The 18,529-nt window shown below is 43.0% G+C and overlaps 1 protein-coding gene across 1 annotated transcript in view; it reads left to right on the top strand.

Moving 5' to 3' along the window:
- Nucleotides 1-1,509: 1,509 nt before the first annotated feature.
- The window catches only part of LOC134470240 (protein LBH-like), an 18,162-nt gene continuing 1,142 nt past the window's right edge, over nt 1,510-18,529 (top strand). The window contains exons 1-3 of the mRNA XM_063224268.1: nt 1,510-1,673; nt 11,581-11,673; nt 13,527-13,725. Coding sequence (XP_063080338.1) covers nt 11,587-11,673; nt 13,527-13,725 — 286 coding nt within the window. The 5' untranslated portion in view covers nt 1,510-1,673; nt 11,581-11,586. The remainder of the gene's footprint in view (nt 1,674-11,580; nt 11,674-13,526; nt 13,726-18,529) is intronic.

The raw sequence follows: 18,529 nt of genomic DNA, 5'->3' as shown, positions 1-18,529 counted from the left end.
TACTGAAATATGAGTGTAAAGAAGGAATTGTGTTTAGTGTTCAGTGACATTGGTTAAGGGAGTTGGGAAATGGGTGAGATGTTCCGAGAATTGTGTGTGAAGTACCAGAAATTGTGTGGAAGCAATCGAGAAAAACTGTATGTCGCACAAACTCTTTACAGTATGAGTTCTACCCACTGCTGATGTGTAGTCACAGATGATTGATAATGTAGAGACGGTTCATGAGTTTCTTACAGAATGCACATGACGTTAAGTTCTAAGATGCAATCCTATGGCAGCCATGTCCCCTTGAGACTAGGAGAATGAAGTTCAATGGAAGGTCTCGCCCATTTAGGAGACAAGACTTGATCCAACTTTGTTGCGCTGGTGACAGTATGATACTGTATAACTTGGTTAACATATTGAAAATGTTGTGTGCAGCTGTCTGCTGCTTGAAGCCAGCCCCGACAGAGCATCATTGTAACGTGCCACTTTGCTTTCCCAGAAACTTAAACAATGGTGTAACAATGAGGAGTGTAATTAATTAATGACTAAATAGTGTTAGAGTCAGTAGCCTAATGTTGGCCCATTTGTTTTTGTATTTATTTAAGTGGAGACGTCTGTAAACACAATTGGAAACGTAATCGACACACACACACACACACACACACACACACACACACACACACACACACACACACACACACACACACACACACACACACACACACACACACACACACACACACACACACACACTTTCTCAATTTCCCAATTTCCAAATGCAACGTTATGATGTAACACTAGAGGGAGACAAACGACCAGGTTACACTTCTGGAGCTACCGCAACTTGGGAGCCCATCCACAAAAATAGCCTGTGTTTTTTATTTCTGCCTTGGCTCACCACAAGACTGGCTCTGGTTGTCACGTCATTATTATCATTATATGCAAATAAGTTAGTTTATGTTAGCATAAGCTATTTGTGTAAGTACACTTAAGCTTTCAAAATGAGAGCACACCTTGGTTTTTACATTGTCTCCGTTCAATGGTTCATTGTGAAGCCCCCAGCACAGATTGGCAGATAATCACATCAGTGCAAAGGAAATAAACAGCTACACAACTTCTTTACTCATATTTTGGTAGAGTGCAAGACCTGGTGTGGAGCTTGAAAACGACTTTCTGACCGATAGGTCAATTAATCTTTTTACCGTTAAATACATTTTATTTGTAAAGTTATTTTTTGGTGGGAAACGATATGGACTCTCGACGTCACTGCGCGGCACGGCGCGGTGTGCACCAAACATTTATCCAATATTAGTTGAATTCTATAGCCTACCAAATGAGTAGCTTACCAAATATAAACTGCCAGTGGGAAAACTACTTCAGCAGGCTATGGACTATGGATACTGTCAAGTCAACTTGTTTTGGTAATGTCTGGCAGGCTATCCAGAATGCGTTTATCCAGCAGGTCCGTCGTCACGTTGACGTAACATCCAAGCGTAACATTAAATGCAGTGGACCTATCAAAGCGTGCAGCATCTCTCAGTGCGAAAGGAACTGGAGCGATATAAACGCACCGTGGTTTGGAGGTGTCGACAAGACTATTTCCTCAACTGTTGACGAAGTAAATTCGTACGTCCTGGTTGTGATTAAGATCTTGCTCGGAGATATACGAATCGAGGCTATACTAGAAGGTAAGAATATCTTTTCGACTTTTAACAAAACCGTCGAGCTATGTCTTTCCTTCAAGTTTTACACTTCTGAAATGTATTGACGAACTGGAGACTGGTAGAAAAGTCTTCATCATAAAAACGCACAGTCTATTAACTTCTGTCACTTTATGCTGTTTTTAAGAAACGATGCGTCCAGCCTATAGAATACTGTCCGAGCCTGTCCACCGTGCGTCTGAGTGATCACTATCCTGGAGCACTTCTTCATTATCCTTCGATATCTCACTCCACATAGCCTACATTCAAGATGAACAGTGGTTTTCTTTGCCAACTTGGTAAATTATTTGGTGGCTCCTAATTTTATTTCTGAACTGGAGTTATTGTAAAGCAAGCCAACTAGTTAATTGATGGGGCTATGTTTGAATGGGTGAAAAAAATAACAGGGAAACTGAGGTCATCCTTGACATGCAGTAGCAGGTAGTAGTTACAGTGAAGTGGATCCTGGTCTTATTTGGAATACTACTGACTACTGTGACTGATTGCTGTGTGCTCACCTGTGTGACTCCATCACCTAAGTCCATACCGCACCCTTTCTCGGCACATTAGAACTGGGTCTATTAAGCAACGCTGCTTCTTGACAAAGAAATGCCTTCAGGTGAGCAACTGAATGTGCTTGTACATGTGTGAGGTAAAAAGACAGTGATGTTTGAATTTTCGTGGGTAGCTGACTGTGTGTGTGTGTGTGTGTGTGTGTGTGTGTGTGTGTGTGTGTGTGTGTGTGTGTGTGTGTGTGTGTGTGTGTGTGTGTGTGTGTGTGTGTGTGTGTGTGTGTACGTGCGAGCGCATGTGTTCGCGCGTCTGTGAACGTGTGTGAGTGCAGTAGACTAGCCTACGCAAGATGGACTTAGAAGGTGGACATCACTGCTTGACTCACATTAATGACGTTATTCATTACAAATATCCTCAGTACTGTCTGTACACATCACCTCTGAACCTAGCACTGCCCCACTCACTAGCACTCGCAAACATGTGCTCAGGGCTGCTGGCAGCTTTGACTGGGCCCAGGACAAAGTAATCTGACAAGCATACCAAACCAATACAATGTAATGAGAACCCGATTCTGGGCCCCCCCTCTCTCTCTGCCCCTGGACAACAGACCCCTTTGTCCCCCTTGTCAGCTTCCCTGCTTGTGGTGGTATACAATGGCTGGATTGTCCATCATATCTGTCCGTGTCTTCTGCTGTATCATGCGGGCACCTGACTGGCAGTCTGTTTGACTCTCTGGCCACACTGATCAGTCTATTTTTCTGTACTTACTGTTTTAACACACCAAATTTACCTTTAACCAAGTCTAGCTTCTACCTTACATTGTGCATAGTCAGTGTATGGTACAGTGGAGCTACTGGTGCAATAACATGTAAATACAACTGTAGTACATGCTATTACATCGCCCTCATGATGTGAATTTTTGTGCATCTACATACCATGGGTGCCTTGGACTCAGTTCAGCCCTCTGCTTCCCTGGAATAATTCATCCATTCAGCAGTGGTACAAGCTGGTCCCATGTAGTTCTTACAGAAACTCAGTAAATCAGCAAAAGATTTCGGTAAGATTCTGTAAATAACCTAGGCCCAACACTAACCTATAGGCTACTAACCACCACATGGATGGTGAAACACAGCAACTTCTTCATTTCAACCTGAAAAGTGTTTCTGAAAACACAACACACCTACTCCTTTTTCACTCCATAGAAGCGTTTTTTTTATGTAAAAATATATGCTGCTGTCAATGGCTCGTTCATAGGCCTATACTATCCCATTGTGGTCCATTGCATGTTTGCATATTTGTTTGACCTGCCTTTCTGTATTGCTGTTTGTGTTTTTGTCTTGTTTTTGTGTATCTATGGTATGCCATCCTTTGCACTTTATCTGCACTTGTTAGCAGACTTGGCCTGGACTCCTTGGAGAGCATCATATCATACATTATCTCCCAATGAGATCTTCCAGAATAAGTAGAGTAAAGGCCAAGTAACAGCAAAGTGACCAGATAATAATATTTAGGTAGCCATAATAGATAGAATAGATTGCAACTATGTTGTTCACTGAAACAGTGCTGTCTATTGCCAAATTTGATCTTTTCATGAATATTTACTAAATAATGAGCACATATTCACTAGTATGTAAATACTAAGTACAGTAAGGTTTGCTGCTAAATAATGTACCGGTACTTCTTGATCAAAATAGTGGAGAATGGAGAAGATCCACCTTTTCATGTATGAAAAGTGCAATTTTGCCAGTCATAATAAATAGGCCTACTTAGAGTTTGATGGTGGTGGTAAGTAATCATTACAAAGGTAACATTTGTGAATGGGCAGCATGAATTCTGGAAATAAACTACTGAACATAGTACACAGTGGCTACCTTGAAAGTTACCTTGGTGTGATTAGATCATAGTTCGAATTACGAAGCCTACTTCCTGCTCAAGCAGTACTACCAAGGGTGCTAATATCATAGGGTTTGGGGGATGTTGCCATCGATGTGATGAATTTAAATGCTGATGAGACAGCAAGTAGAAGTAGCCTACACTTTACACTGAAGCGCCATAATAAAGGTAAAAGCTACCACTCATGAAAGGCAGTATACCCCCCAATCATGGCAGGGTGAGGCCACGCGTCAGGTAGATCCTGAAGGCTTTACAACCACTGTTGCCAGATTGGGCACTTTTATTCCCAGTTGTGCTGTTTAGGACGATCATCAGTGGGTAAAAAATGGAATTGGCTGGGTTTTTCTGTAGTTTTATGGGCGTAGAGATCAATAGTGTTCAAATTGGGCAATATTTAATTCCTCCCTTCAGGCAGGTTTTGAGCATTTATTGGTCTGGAAATCATCAGTCACATCTGGCAACCCTGTTTATGACAGAGTTGTGGCAAGTTCAACGCTGGTACAAGCCTCAACTCCTACTGTGAGGGGGTGGTTTCACAGCTAATTGGCCCATAATTTCAATGCATTTTGAAAAACAGGCGAATCAACACACACACACACACACACACACACACACACACACACACACACACACACACACACACACACACACACACACACACACACACACACACACACACACACACACACACAACCCACAAATATTTCAGCCCTGAATGCATTTTTAGCTGTCCTGTGGTTTGACCCGGTGTTGCCATAGTAACATCCCAGTGGAGGAGTATTATGGTATGGAGATGTTTTTTATTGTTAGGTCTGCCATTTCCTAGAGGTATTGCAGCTGACTGAGGTCTGATAGTTGTCAAGGCGAGTGGTGGAAATTGGTGTCATCACCCGGTTGTCACCCCGTCATACCTTGTTTGTGCTGTGAAAACGTAGAATAGCATTCTTTACATGTTTCAGTTATGTATGATAACAATACCACCAAGGTCTACTTCTGTTTACCAAACTGTTAGCCTGTTGTAATTTTAAGTTTGGGAAGTCGAAGTCTTGTTCCTACAGATTTGCTAAAATGTCATTACAGACAATGGGAGTTCGTTCTACACAAACCAGGCACATTCATTATGCAATGTCTGTGAAGTTCCCTCTCTTCATTCATTTGTTACCTCCGCCAAGGAGGTAATGTTTTCGGTCGCGTTGGTTTGTCTGTCTGTTTGTCTGTCTGTCTGTCTGTTTGTTTGTTTGTTTGTTTGTCAGCAGCATATCTCAAAAACTAATCAACGGACTTGGACGAAACTTTGTGGAGTTGTTGATAATGACCCAAGGAACAAGTGATTAAATTCTGGTGGTGATCCGGATCACAAACCGGAACCAGGACTTTTTAAAAGGTTCTGTCAACAGGATAACTCAAAAACGAATCAACTGATTTGGACGAAACTTTGTGGAGTTGTTAGTAATGACACAAGGGACAAGTGATTAAATTTTGGTGGTGATCCGGATCACGAACCGGGACCAGGACTTTTTAAAAGATTCTTCACCATTGCTGGCCTATATATCTAGACGCCCCTAGTGACCAGAAATTGAATTGCGGGGACTCCACAAAAAGAAGGCAGAAAGACTTAGGGTGTAACATAGTCAAATGTTCTATCAAGCAGCTTCCTTGGCAGAGGTCTGCGCTCTCTGAGTGCTTCTAGTTCATAATGTTACCTACATCACTTATACACATATAGACCCACAGTACATGGAGTGCAGGCAGAGGCTTGTCCTAAGTCATGTCTTGGAGAATGGCAATATAGTGGGCTCTGAACAACTCTTTGCAGACTTCAAACAAGGATAATCAATTACTATTAATAAAGAGAAAGGTACACGAAGTAATCTGGAAGTCTTGGACAATGTTTCTTCACAGCCAGAAATGTATATCCATTTGAGTGGAAAGCATGGAAAGCCACAGGAATGGTCCTCATGGAAGGAAAATTTAGTTTGTTGAAAAATTGTTAAAAAGGCATGGTTAAAAGATGGTAAGAATGGTAACAGGCACACTACAGAACACCTCCATAGAACTACAAGACTATGTAGCTGCTGATAGTGCAGACTTCGACATGGGTCCTTCCACATATACTTTTCACAAGGCAAAAACTCATTGGATGGGTGATGCATAAAAAGGCTTTCCTCTGTATCCATCAGAAATAAGTTGCTAAACTTATGCAGAAAGCTTATCTGGACAGTGGGAGTTCGTTCTACACAAACCAGGCACATGCATTATGCAATGTCTGTGAAGTTCCCTCTATTCATTCATTTGTTACCTAAAAACATTTTGGGAAATTATACTGTAGTCAGATGAGACTGAGCTAGAGTTATTTGACCTTAACAATGGGAGCTGGACATGGCAAAAATGCACACATAAATTCTATGACATCTGGCCTAAAGTATACCCTGCCATTGGTCTGCATGGCTCGCATACACACTGTAAAACTTATTACAGTTGAGGGCCTCACTAATTTCTTCCAAATAGCAGATTTTTCAAAAGAATGTTCAAGTGTCAGTCACAAAGTTAAAGCTGAGCAGAGTTTGGACTTTCCAGCAGGACAGTGATTGCACTGCACTGGTCAAAATTCAACAATGAGTAAATGCAAAAGAGCAAGCACAATGTCTTGAAATGGTCATACCAATCTTGAGATAGCACCATTATTGAAAAAGAATACATTTATTTGAACCAGGATGTCTAAAGAAGACAGATGAGTAACCTGACTGAATTAGAGAGGTTCTGGATAGAATCATTCACAACTATTCTGTAGCACCAGGCAGTTGTTACTTGTCTTCTTGTATAGCAAATAGCCACAGGCTAGATCAGCAAAGGTGAGCTCAACCATATTAATGGTATACCTTCTTTGGGGTGCCCATATTTATGCGCACGCCTATTTTTGTTTAAATCTACATAAAATAGTGTCTGTAACACGTATTAAAATTCTTCCACTGCTGAAATGTTTCTATTTTCCTACAGGTTAACATGTGTTGAAATGAAATTGCTACTTTAAGAGCTCAATGAGAAATAAACTGATATAATGATTTTCCAAAAGGATGCCCAAACTTTCTCATGGCACTGTACTATGAGTGTTGTAATTACGTCTGTAAAAGTACTTTTACTTCTATTTTCTACAGCTCTATGCAGAAGTATAGTCTGACCTAGTCTTTTTACACGCCCATATAGTCTTGTAAACACATATTTGTACCCAGACATACACCTGATTCAGGTAAACCCTTAATCTGCACAGTTACATATATAGATATAGACACAGTATAAACTATGGACGAGTTGTACAAGATGTAATTACAATACTTGTGGCATTACATAGTTGAAACCATGTCATATCATTCTAATATTGTTGTATTTGCATCTGTAAGAGTAATTCTACTTCTACTTTATACAACTCTGAGTGTATGTATGAGGTCTGATTGGGTTCAATCTGAAGAGCAGACTTGGTAAGCTTTGGTTTCCCCATTCTATATACACAATTTCGGGGGCACTGTGAATCCCTTCTCGATCAAGTCTGTGCAGAGCATCTTTGGTAAATATTTGAACAATAATGGGTTTGGGCGTCAGAAGATGACAAGACAGCTTGGTTCTGCAGGGACAAGGCAACCCAAATAAGAGCCAAGCCAGGGATGAAGCTACCGCCTTTCACACGCACACGTCAGGAACTGGCAAACGACTACCGCGAATTGTATTCAGATATGAGACAGCATTTCATATGGAGCAGCGAGTTCCGTGTAGTTCATTCCATAGTCCCCATGCAACCACTTTAATCAACAACCCCAATTCTCCCTCTCTTTCTTCATCTCTCTCTCTCTCTCTCTCACACACACACACACACACACACACAAACACACGGACACACACACACACATGCACACACACACACACGCACACAGACACACATGCACACATGCACGCACACACAGACACACACACACATGCACGCACGCACATACACACACACACACACACACACACACACACACACACACACACACACACACACACACACACACACACACACACACACACACACACACACACACACACACACACACAACCACATCTGTGGATGGTGCTGCAGAGAAGACAGGAACCTGTTCATTTCTCCCTCTCTCTGTATGTATTTTTATATTCAGCCAAGGCAGGTCTCCTTTTCCTCTACTCCCGATGAGGAGCTGCTGAAGGGACTGTCTGAGATAGGGGTGTAAATAATAATCGATATGTATCGATGCATGGATCCTACTGCTGACGATCGAATCGAATCGTATTGTATCGTATCGTATCGTGGGGCATTCTTGAGTATCGAAAATAATCTAATCGCTGGCCCCTGCCCAATGCCCTACCTCCATAACATAATAGAAGTGGAAAAGTAATTGGAAATTGGGGCATTCTTAAGTATCGAAAATAATAAAATCGCTGCCTTAAGATATCGATATGGAATCGTATTGTCATGTAGGCTGTGATTTACACCCGTCTATAGTCTGAGATTTCCCATATGCCAGGATATGCTGTGGCTGTGAGAGAGTGGGTGGTACAGTATTTGCATGGGCACCCTGTTGAGCCCAGCCCAGCCCCAGCCCAGTGTCTGCTTCCAGCAGCAGCAGCTTGATTTCCCTGTCAAAAGCCTGTCTGACTCCAGAGCAAACTTTAGAAATCGTGGAGAGAAATTGGCAGGGTGTCAAATCTTGCTAGCCAGAGCAGGCAGCGGGAGGAAAAAAATTAAAATAGACAGAGGTAAGAAAAAAGGTTGAGGAAGAAAAATAGAGATCAGAAAAAGTAGGAGGCCTACTACTGTAGGAGAGGTGAAAAGATGGATGGTGCCATGACAGAAAGGTAGATGGATAGATAGACTACAAAGAGTAAGAGAAGGAACGTGTGGGAAAGAAAGGGTGAAAGGTGTGATCTGATCTGATTATGAAGTGCTGTTATTGGGTGGCTTTGCTTTGCGTGCCTCTAATGCCTAACTCGGCTCCCTAAGGGTTCATGAGTCATGCTTATTTAGACACCCCCGCATCACCACCACCACTACCCCGCCCCAAACATGCCCCTGCCGTGCCGTCCGACCGACCGCTCCCAAATGCACGCCACGTGGCAACTCCTGGGAGTCACGCTCGCCACTAGCTATGGGGGACAAAGGGGTATGTTATCCCGGGCCCGGGGAGATAGGGGGTCCAGAATCGGCTCCCCACTTCATTGTGTATGTATATTTGGGAGGGGGCCCTTTCAGATTACCTTGTCCCGGGCCCATCCAAAGCTGTCAGCAGCCCTGAGCACACATGCCAAAACATGTTGATAAATAATATTTCCAAAAGCTTGATTGCCATCCAGACCTAAATGCCTAAACATGCCTCCAAGCAAAAAAAAGGTCAAGTGAGTGTGATGTGCAAATACGGTACGGCAGGCACTTCTTCCGGTCCCGTGAACAAAACAAAAAGAACCAAGTAGGCTTTAAAATTAAAGGATAACTTGGCCATTTTGCACATTGAGCCCTGTTTTAGGTAGTGTGGGATGAATTAGAGGTATTCTGATCAGAATTTGGACAGTTGGTGCTGAACTGAGCATTTAGGGTTCCAATTGCGCAGCCCGCCCACCTTTACATTGGCTCTAACAGTACACTCAAGCAATCAATCATAAATTAACTTGTAGACTAAGAAGGAAGTAGGCCAGTGGTCATTGGAGATGGATAATGTTCATCAGGCAAGAAGTGATTCACCGTACCCATGGGTCTCCTCTTTGACACATTTTGTGGTAATCTGTGGCAACATGATCTCCGGAATTCTGTGCTCCAGGACACGGATGTTAAGGACACGAAATCCGCAGGAGCACGGATTTTGCCACAATGCTGTGCTCCTGGACATGGAATTGTTTTTTTACGTGATGGACACACAGAAGTGCTCTCTCTATACTCCCACGGCTCTATGTGTCCACAGTCTTGTGTTTTCTCAGGATTTTTCTAATTTCAAATATTTTTTTCTCAAAAAAACATTTCTTACTGACAGGTTAGGGTGAGGGTTTGTTTTGGTCTGGGCACAGCTAGTATTCTTTCATTCATTATATGAAATTGATAGGCTATCAACCAACTGTCTTTAATGACAGGTTAAGGTTAGGGAATGTTTTGGTCAGGGCACAACTTAAATTGCTATTGCATTATTTTGTTTAGGATTAGCATTTGGTATGTATTTTCTAATGATAGAGTTAACACAGTGTTGTGGGAATATAGAAAGCACTTCTGTGTGCCCATCACGGGAAAAGAATCTGTGTCACGGAATTTCGTGTCCTTAACATCCGTGTCCAGGAGCACAGAATTTTGGAGATCAGGCTGTCTGTGCACTTGCAGCGGAGGTAGTGAACTCCCATAGTACTAAGTTGTACGCACACATCCACCACACCTTTAAGTCTGCCTGCCTCCCCTGCTGCACCAAGTATCTGGGGCAACAGAAGGGAAGACACATTTTGAACTGAGGCTCAAACAGACTTCAGAGAAACACTGCGAAACCCTAAACAAACACGGTGATGAAAATAGGCACACGCAATCACGCCATCGAAACCTACACACACACACACACACACACACACACACACACACACACCCTAACGTAGCACACACACATACACACACACACACACACCTAACTGGGCACACACACACACACACACACACACACACACACACACACACACACACACACACACACACACACACACACACACACACACACACACACACACACACACACACACACACATTGTGGGAGCACTGGCAGTATTCCTTGGCTTAGTTAAAATGAATTATTTTTAGGTGTTCCTAAGGCCAAAAATCTGCCCAAATGTTCTTCTATGGAGAGAACAATCTGAGCTTAGAAAGCAGACACGACTGCACTCCTTTTTAGTGTTGCATTTTTTGCAAGTTTCATAACTGGATGAGTTTAGGTTAGAGCATGTGTTGAATTCTGCTCGGAGGCTAGTTTGTTGGAGAGCTTGTGTAGTGATTAGGGGCCGGGCTTGAGTATGCTGTTGTTGGATGTGGTGTCCGATTTGATCACTTAAAATCATTCATTTTGAACAGTTAAGGTCTAATGGGAGATATTTATGTTGCTTGTCATCTCTCTTCTCCTTCATTCCTCCACTTCCATCTCTCTCTGTCTCTTTCCTCTCTCTACCTTTTCCTTATCTTCATTTCACATCCCCACTCACCAACTTCATCATCAACACCCCCACCCCTCTCCTTCTCTTTCCTTTTCTGTCTCTCCCTAATCCCTCTGTTTTACTTTCACTTCACTTTCTCCTTTCCTATTGTCCAACCAATCTCTCCCTCTCTCTTTCTCTCTTTCTCTCAATTCTCTCTCTCTCTCTCTCTCTCTCTCTCTCTCTCTCTCTCTCTCTCTCTCTCTCTCTCTCTCTCTCTCTATCTCTCTCTCTCTCTCTACTCTACTTTACTCTTCTCTTTTCTTCACAGTACAGTATGACGGACGTGATAAACAGCAGAGAGCCCGGTCGGGAGGACTTCAGCGTGGAGGGGGCCAGTGGAGAGCAGGGCATCGCCTTCCAGGTCAGTAATTATTTATTAATATTCATTACATTACAGTACACTTAGCTGACAATTGTTTAAATCCAAAGCGCCTTACAGATATTAGAGGCTATTGGTTACGGTCCCTGGAGCAATGTGGGGCTATAGGTGCCTTGCTCAAGGGCACTTCAGCCATGGATGGAGGTGTAGGAGAGGTAAGGGCGGGATTCAAACCGGCATCATGTGATCTACAGTCCAACTCCCCACAGTACAGTACCTACAGTCCCTACCCCCTCCCAACATCTGGGGATGTTGAATCAGGCACATTGCATCAGCCATATTTTTAAAACCTGGAAGCACCTCCCATTGGCATATGGCCCAAGTCGAGGCAAAACTACATTAATCTGGTGAGAGTCATGTTAAGACTCACCAGCCAATAAATGAATGAAGGAAGCGAAGGACATATGGATCATTGCCATTCCACATTGAAGAAGGGCTCTGCCCGAAACGTTTGTGGGCGAATAAACAAAGAAAAAAATCTGAAGAGTGCTGTCCTTCCCTTCCTTCATTTATTTATTGTTTATGTGGGATTCAGCACACAGTTTTGAAGATCTGTGAGAATCATTAGGCGATAGTGTGAGCGCATCTCCTCTACTTTTTAAGATTCACCAGCCAGTAAGCCAGCTATTCCATACGCCAGCAAACAGGTAACCCAAGCCATATTCCCCAGCAAACCGATTTGCCCGTCAACCAGCCAATCCAAACAGTCAATCAATGGGCAGCTCACAGCAAGATACAGTTTAGTCAATGCTTTCACCAGCCTTATGTGCAATGTGTTATAGATCTGGGAGGTCATTTGTAAATATTAACAGTCAATTGGAGCCAATCAATTGACTCAGTGGAGCTAATCAAAGGTAATTATGGGCCATTGCAACTGAAGAAGGAATCAATACAGCGTGGAGCCAGTCAAGGAGTGAAAAGGTCCAGTTCCATGACTCTTCTGGACAGCCGTAGAGTAGAGTACAGTTATTTATTGATCCTGAAGCAAATTACATTGCAAGACAGATCAAATACATTGCAGACATAAAGACATTATGTACTTTTTACTGATGTGAAATGTATTGCACGCAACTGTATGCACACAGGTATTAAATACGGTAAATGAAACACATAAAGTGATACAGTATTGTGTGTAGCATACTGTCCCTTCATGTCATATGTTGTATATTGCATTTAATGGCGCATTCTTTTGAAACTCGGCCGTCGGTAGATCCGAGGTTGTTCTCCCGACAACCATTGTAGATGCGTTCTATTGAAACAGCTGGGGACAATACAAACGTCTTAAAACACTAATGTTAAACGAACTCGGAGTACACAGAAGCGCTCCGAGTTTGTGTTTCGGAACTCCGATTTGAGTACCCATTCTTTTGCACTTTCAAAAGAACGTAACATAACTTCCATTGCTTTGGTATTGCTAATGCAGTGAGTACTGCATGGCTGCAAAAAGACATCGACTTACTCACCAAAACAGTTTGAATGTTTTTATTTATCTATGTTATAAAGATATGTGATAAGTAGCCTCGTAGTGCAGATGGGGTCTCCATCGGGCATATTCACTTTTTGCTGAAAATACTCAACTACATCATAACATTGCTATGACATTACCAAGAGCCTTAAGTAACAGATTAAGACATAGCCATTACAGTTTTGGTTACAGTAAGGTTATAGGCTCTGCGCTAAGGGGTTACAGTATAAGATACAGTGTGTGATGACTGATATATGGAGATTCTGTGTTGTTAAGGGCCAGGTGACTTGTCCCGTCTGTGAGTATTTATTGGATACATTGATTTCCTGGCTTCCCTTACTTAATTGAGTTCGTCTTTGCTGTCTTCTAGATCTTTCCAGATAGCCGTGAACGCTACCCAAAGCTGTCCAAGCGCCTACCATCCATTGTAGTGGAGCCGACGGAGGGGGAGGTGGAGAGCGGCGAGCTACGGTGGCCCCCGGAGGACATGAGGAGCGCAGACGCATCCCACAGACCCTCACACGCGACCAGCAGCCCTCCAGGGCAGAGCGCAGAGGGGCAGAGAGAAGGTAAATCATGGGTATACACTGACAGAAACATGCATACACGCAGACAGACACATGCACACACGCGCGCACGCGCGCACACACACACACGCACGCACGCACGCACGCACGCACGCATACACACAGACAGACACAAGCACACACACACACACACACACAGACAGACACAAGCACACACACACACACACACACACACACACACACACACACACACACACACACACACACACACACACACACACACACACACACACACACACACACACACACACACACAGGAACAAACCAAAACCGACACATGGACATGACATACACAGACTACTGAAGAGAGTTGGAAAGAAGCAAAGCATACACTATAAAGCACTTTCACGAGCTGAAAAGGGCACACACATTAGCCCCGAGTGGATGTTCTCTCCTGGCCTCCCCAGTGGCCTGGGTGGGAAGAAAACATCCTTTGGCACACATAGACATGTCTTGGGTATGACAGGCTACTTTGTTACATGCAGTATGCATAAACGGTAGCCATTCAGATTGATTAAGATTGAGTAGCGCATGTTTTTGGTCAACTGTGAACTAATGATTAGGGAGTTGGTCTTGGGAGCTACGCTGCATTCAACATTAGAGGTGCACTGTGTACGATTGCAGCCAGAATAGGTATTGCAACTATGCTTCTCATTGAAATTGTGCTGCCTGTTGACAAATGTGATCTTTTCATGAATTTATGAAGTAATAAACTAAGGTAAGTAGTAAGTAGGTGGTAGGTAATTGTTAAAAATGTAACATTTGTGAATGGGCAGCATGGATTCTGGACATGAACTACTGAAAATATTACAAGGTGCACCTTCAAATCTATCAGTCATTGACTACATCTTTTAAGAAGATGGTACATTAGTAAGCGTTCATGTGTCCAGTAGCAGGTGCCATGAAATTGTAGTAGGCTTTACAAGGTGTATAACTTCAACCCATACAGTTTATCAACAGGAGATGACAGCTGTCAAAATGAAGGCTGACAACAGGGAGAGACAAGTGCAATTGAGATTCTTCGCCCTGTCAGAGTAACTCTCCAAACTGTGTGTGTGTGTGTGTGTGTGTGTGTGTGTGTGTGTGTGTGTGTGTGTGTGTGTGTGTGTGTGTGTGTGTGTGTGTGTGTGTGTGTGTGTGTGTGTGTGTGTGTGTCCAATTAGGTCAGTCAATGTTTTAGTGTGTGCGCTTGTACAATCGTTTGCATTTCCAACTCGGTGTGTGAGTCACTCAGCACACATGCATTAATGATGACGGTAGTGACGTAGTATTTGGCAAGTCATTCTTCTCCCACATGAAGATTGCCCCCTCGGTACTCCTCCCAATAATCGTTAATGCAGACGTTTCTCTCTCTTTTTTTCGGCTCCTTTTCTTCCATCCATGCGTTCCTTTCTTCCCCCTCTTCTCCTTTCATTTCTCTCACCATAAACCTTCTCTGGGATGTCTTCTACCTGGACCTATGTGCTCATCTATTTCTATCAGTGGTGGCAGTATTACGTATAATGCTGTATTGTTAGGAAAGGTATCTTGAGTATGGCTGTGTGTCTACTAGTGAGTGACAGTGTTCACACAGACACGCACGAACGTACACACACACACACAGACACACACACAGACACACACACAGACACACACACACACACACACACACACACACACACACACACACACACGCATCAATCGTTGATAGGTACTACATCAACCGTACATGTTTATTAGACAGACACAAACAAAGTGCAAAAATGCAAACCTGGAGCGACGTGTGACTGAGCTGGTTAAATTCTCATTTACACAGGCAATTACCATCAGAATCCTATTCTTTTGCTTTCCCATGTACCATCAGGCAAGACCGTCACAAGCAATCAAGAACACAATAGCCATCAAAACATGATTTATGCTTTTGTACCAGAGGTGGGAGAGCAATGGCTCAAAATCCTTTCCCTCTTATTTGTTGCTCGCAATCTAGGGATTTATTTTTACATGGAGTAGTAGACTTCTGTACCTTATGCGAGAGTCGGTGACATCACTCTTTTCTCCTTGAAGCGATAGTCTGTGTTCTTGGCTACCTTCGCCTCAAAGCAGGGCTGGACTGGCCATCTGGCTTACCGGGCAAATCCCGGTGGGCCCTCGCGTCTTTCGGGCCCTCGAAAGTGCCCCCCCCCCCGCCAGTGTCTCCTTCTCCACATCTCCCAAGGGCTCCCTAATACCTCCTGTAGGACGGTAGAGCCCCCATTGAGAAACACTACTGTAGAGTCAAGCACCTGGAAAAATTCTAGTAACAGGAAGCTCTCAGACCAACAGATATCCGTCAAATGTGGAAAACAGCCAAAGATGAAGAGAGAGATATGGAGAGTATGGAGGCAGAAGATATGGAGAGTTAAGCTGCTGCTGACACACAGCTGACAACGAAAACCATATCAGCTATTTATTCAATCCAGTTCTGTTTATTTGCCAGACCTATTGTATGTCCAAATTCACACAAGACAGATAGTACAACACTACATATCAAGACAGACAAGGGCAATCAAACAAAAACTTCAGAAAACTGCGCTCTCAGCCTGGATTTGGATCTTGTGCTACTCACAGTTGGATTTGAGAGTGCCAGCCTGATGTCTTTGGAAGAATCATCCAGGCATTGTGTAAACTTATGTACATTAGGTTTCTTAAAATTGTATGAAATGTGTGTAAGTCTGTGTAAATACATTGTGTAATGTAAATTCTTATATCACTTCATCTGAATAAACCTGACCGCATTAATTAAAGCGTCACAAACAAACAGCAAGATTTGAGTGAACAACAATAAAAAACATCTCCATGCCGGTGTCCTGTCTATATGAGCGACCCATCGAGATGTGATTCTCTTCGCTACTGAGCATGCGCACGCATGCGCACACCCTCGCAGTGGTTTTCGCGTGTGATTGCCCATCGAATTGTGAGACCGCAAGTTACGATAGGATAGGATCCCATGAGACTGTCAACTTCAGTGACTCAAACTGTAGCCTATGTCCTCGCTCCTGAGGTTACCACCAGTCATCATAGTCTAGTTAGCATAGCTTGTCCACCGACTGTCATGGACTGAAAGTTACGAAAAGACTATTTATGTAGAGGAGGCGTTCTCATTGCAAAATGGAAAAAATCGCCACCTCTGATTGAGCTGTCAAAATGCTCCCTCCACCCTTTTCACTCAAGAATTTGAATCGACTGCATTGTAAAATGCCTGAACATGCATGGTAATAAGAAATGCACTGGTGGGGATGTTATGAAAATATGATTCCGGTCATTAAAAGACAGACATCTGCCAAAACAAAGCCACAATACGCTATCTGCTATCTGGGAATATCTAAACAGCGCTTGTTTATCCCCATAGCACATGAGTTCATGTGGCAATTTGCCTTGCGAGCCCACGTCGCATTGAAACCAAACCAACAGCAAATGACTGCATTAAACAACCCCAGGCCCTGATCCCAAACGCTTTCTCCAGTATTTGCGCAAACTCAACTCTCTTTCATATGGCACGTTTCTTAACTTAGGACTACTCAAACGAGAGGCTCACGGTTTTTAGTGGTCAGCACAGCAGCCGCACGTTCTTATTAAACTCCGCACGAACGATTGCACACCACTGTCCGTGAAATAAACAAAGTTATGGTTATTAAAACAGTCCTACGTGGACCGATTGAAACGCCTTCCGCGGAAAATCAAGGTCGCTCATTTAGATGAGGCATCGCAAATCGATAGAACACCACTATCGAATAGGGCGACCGGTCGCTCATCTCGACGAGGCAACACATCTCGACAGAACACCGGCTCAGTTAATTTCCTTGTTAGACACTTGGGGCACAGGTGCCACACCATTAATCAAAACTCACCATTCCCCATGTGACCAATGTAAAAAACAGAAGTATAACACAACAGTGCTCAATCAACACTTAGAGCAGGGGTGGGAAACCTTTTTCCTTCAAGGGGCCACTTAAAATTGTATAAAGTCATCCAAGGCCCGTACACAAATTAGAATTTCCCCCTGTATTTTGGGCCTATATTGCACCTTTACAACCCACCCCATCCACCTTCACTAGGTCCCCTGAAAATATAACTTAATTGTTTTGTAAATGTAATTTCTAACATTTCTTTACAAAGCATGTCATATTTCATAACATTTGCATATTGCATAACATTAAAATTATGCCGGCGGCCGGATAAGACGGCCTTAAGGTCCGTGAACGGCCCTCGAGACATAGGTTCCCCACCCCGGACTTAGAGAGTTGTTTCAATATCTTCTAAATTTCATTTGGTCCCAGAGTACACTCTGTTGAACGTCTTTTTATGTTTTATTTATTGTAAAATATATCTTCATGAGCTTTTCGCCTTTTTAAAGGATACATGACAGAGAAGATCATGACAGGAAGAGAGTGGGAGAGAGAGATAGCTTTTATACCTGAACATTTTTGCCTGGCTGTTAACAGGTATGCATACTAAAACATGAACAAGGTCTGTATGCTCCTATTGCAAACCACATTAACAGAGGAGCGAGTGGTGACCTAGAGTACAGTGTATTGTTGTAATGAGGATGTATTACTGTAACTGGGGAGAAGCAGAAACGAGGCCACAATGCAGCAGGTGCAGACCTGTGGATTTTATTATTTAACATTTAATGATTAACTTTCAGATCTTCTCTGTCTCTTTTGTCCCCCTTTGTCTCCTCTTTGACTACCAAAATCTATTGCTATTATATAAATGTTCTTGTTCCCTCTCTCTATCCCTGAAAATAAATTTCTTATTTTTTCTTGTC

Source organism: Engraulis encrasicolus, chromosome 19, assembly GCF_034702125.1.
Source record: "Engraulis encrasicolus isolate BLACKSEA-1 chromosome 19, IST_EnEncr_1.0, whole genome shotgun sequence".
In the NCBI taxonomy this organism is placed as follows: Eukaryota; Metazoa; Chordata; class Actinopteri; order Clupeiformes; family Engraulidae; genus Engraulis; species Engraulis encrasicolus.
The sequence above is the reverse complement of the archived record's forward strand: the minus strand, read 5'-3'. Positions and strand labels throughout refer to the sequence as shown.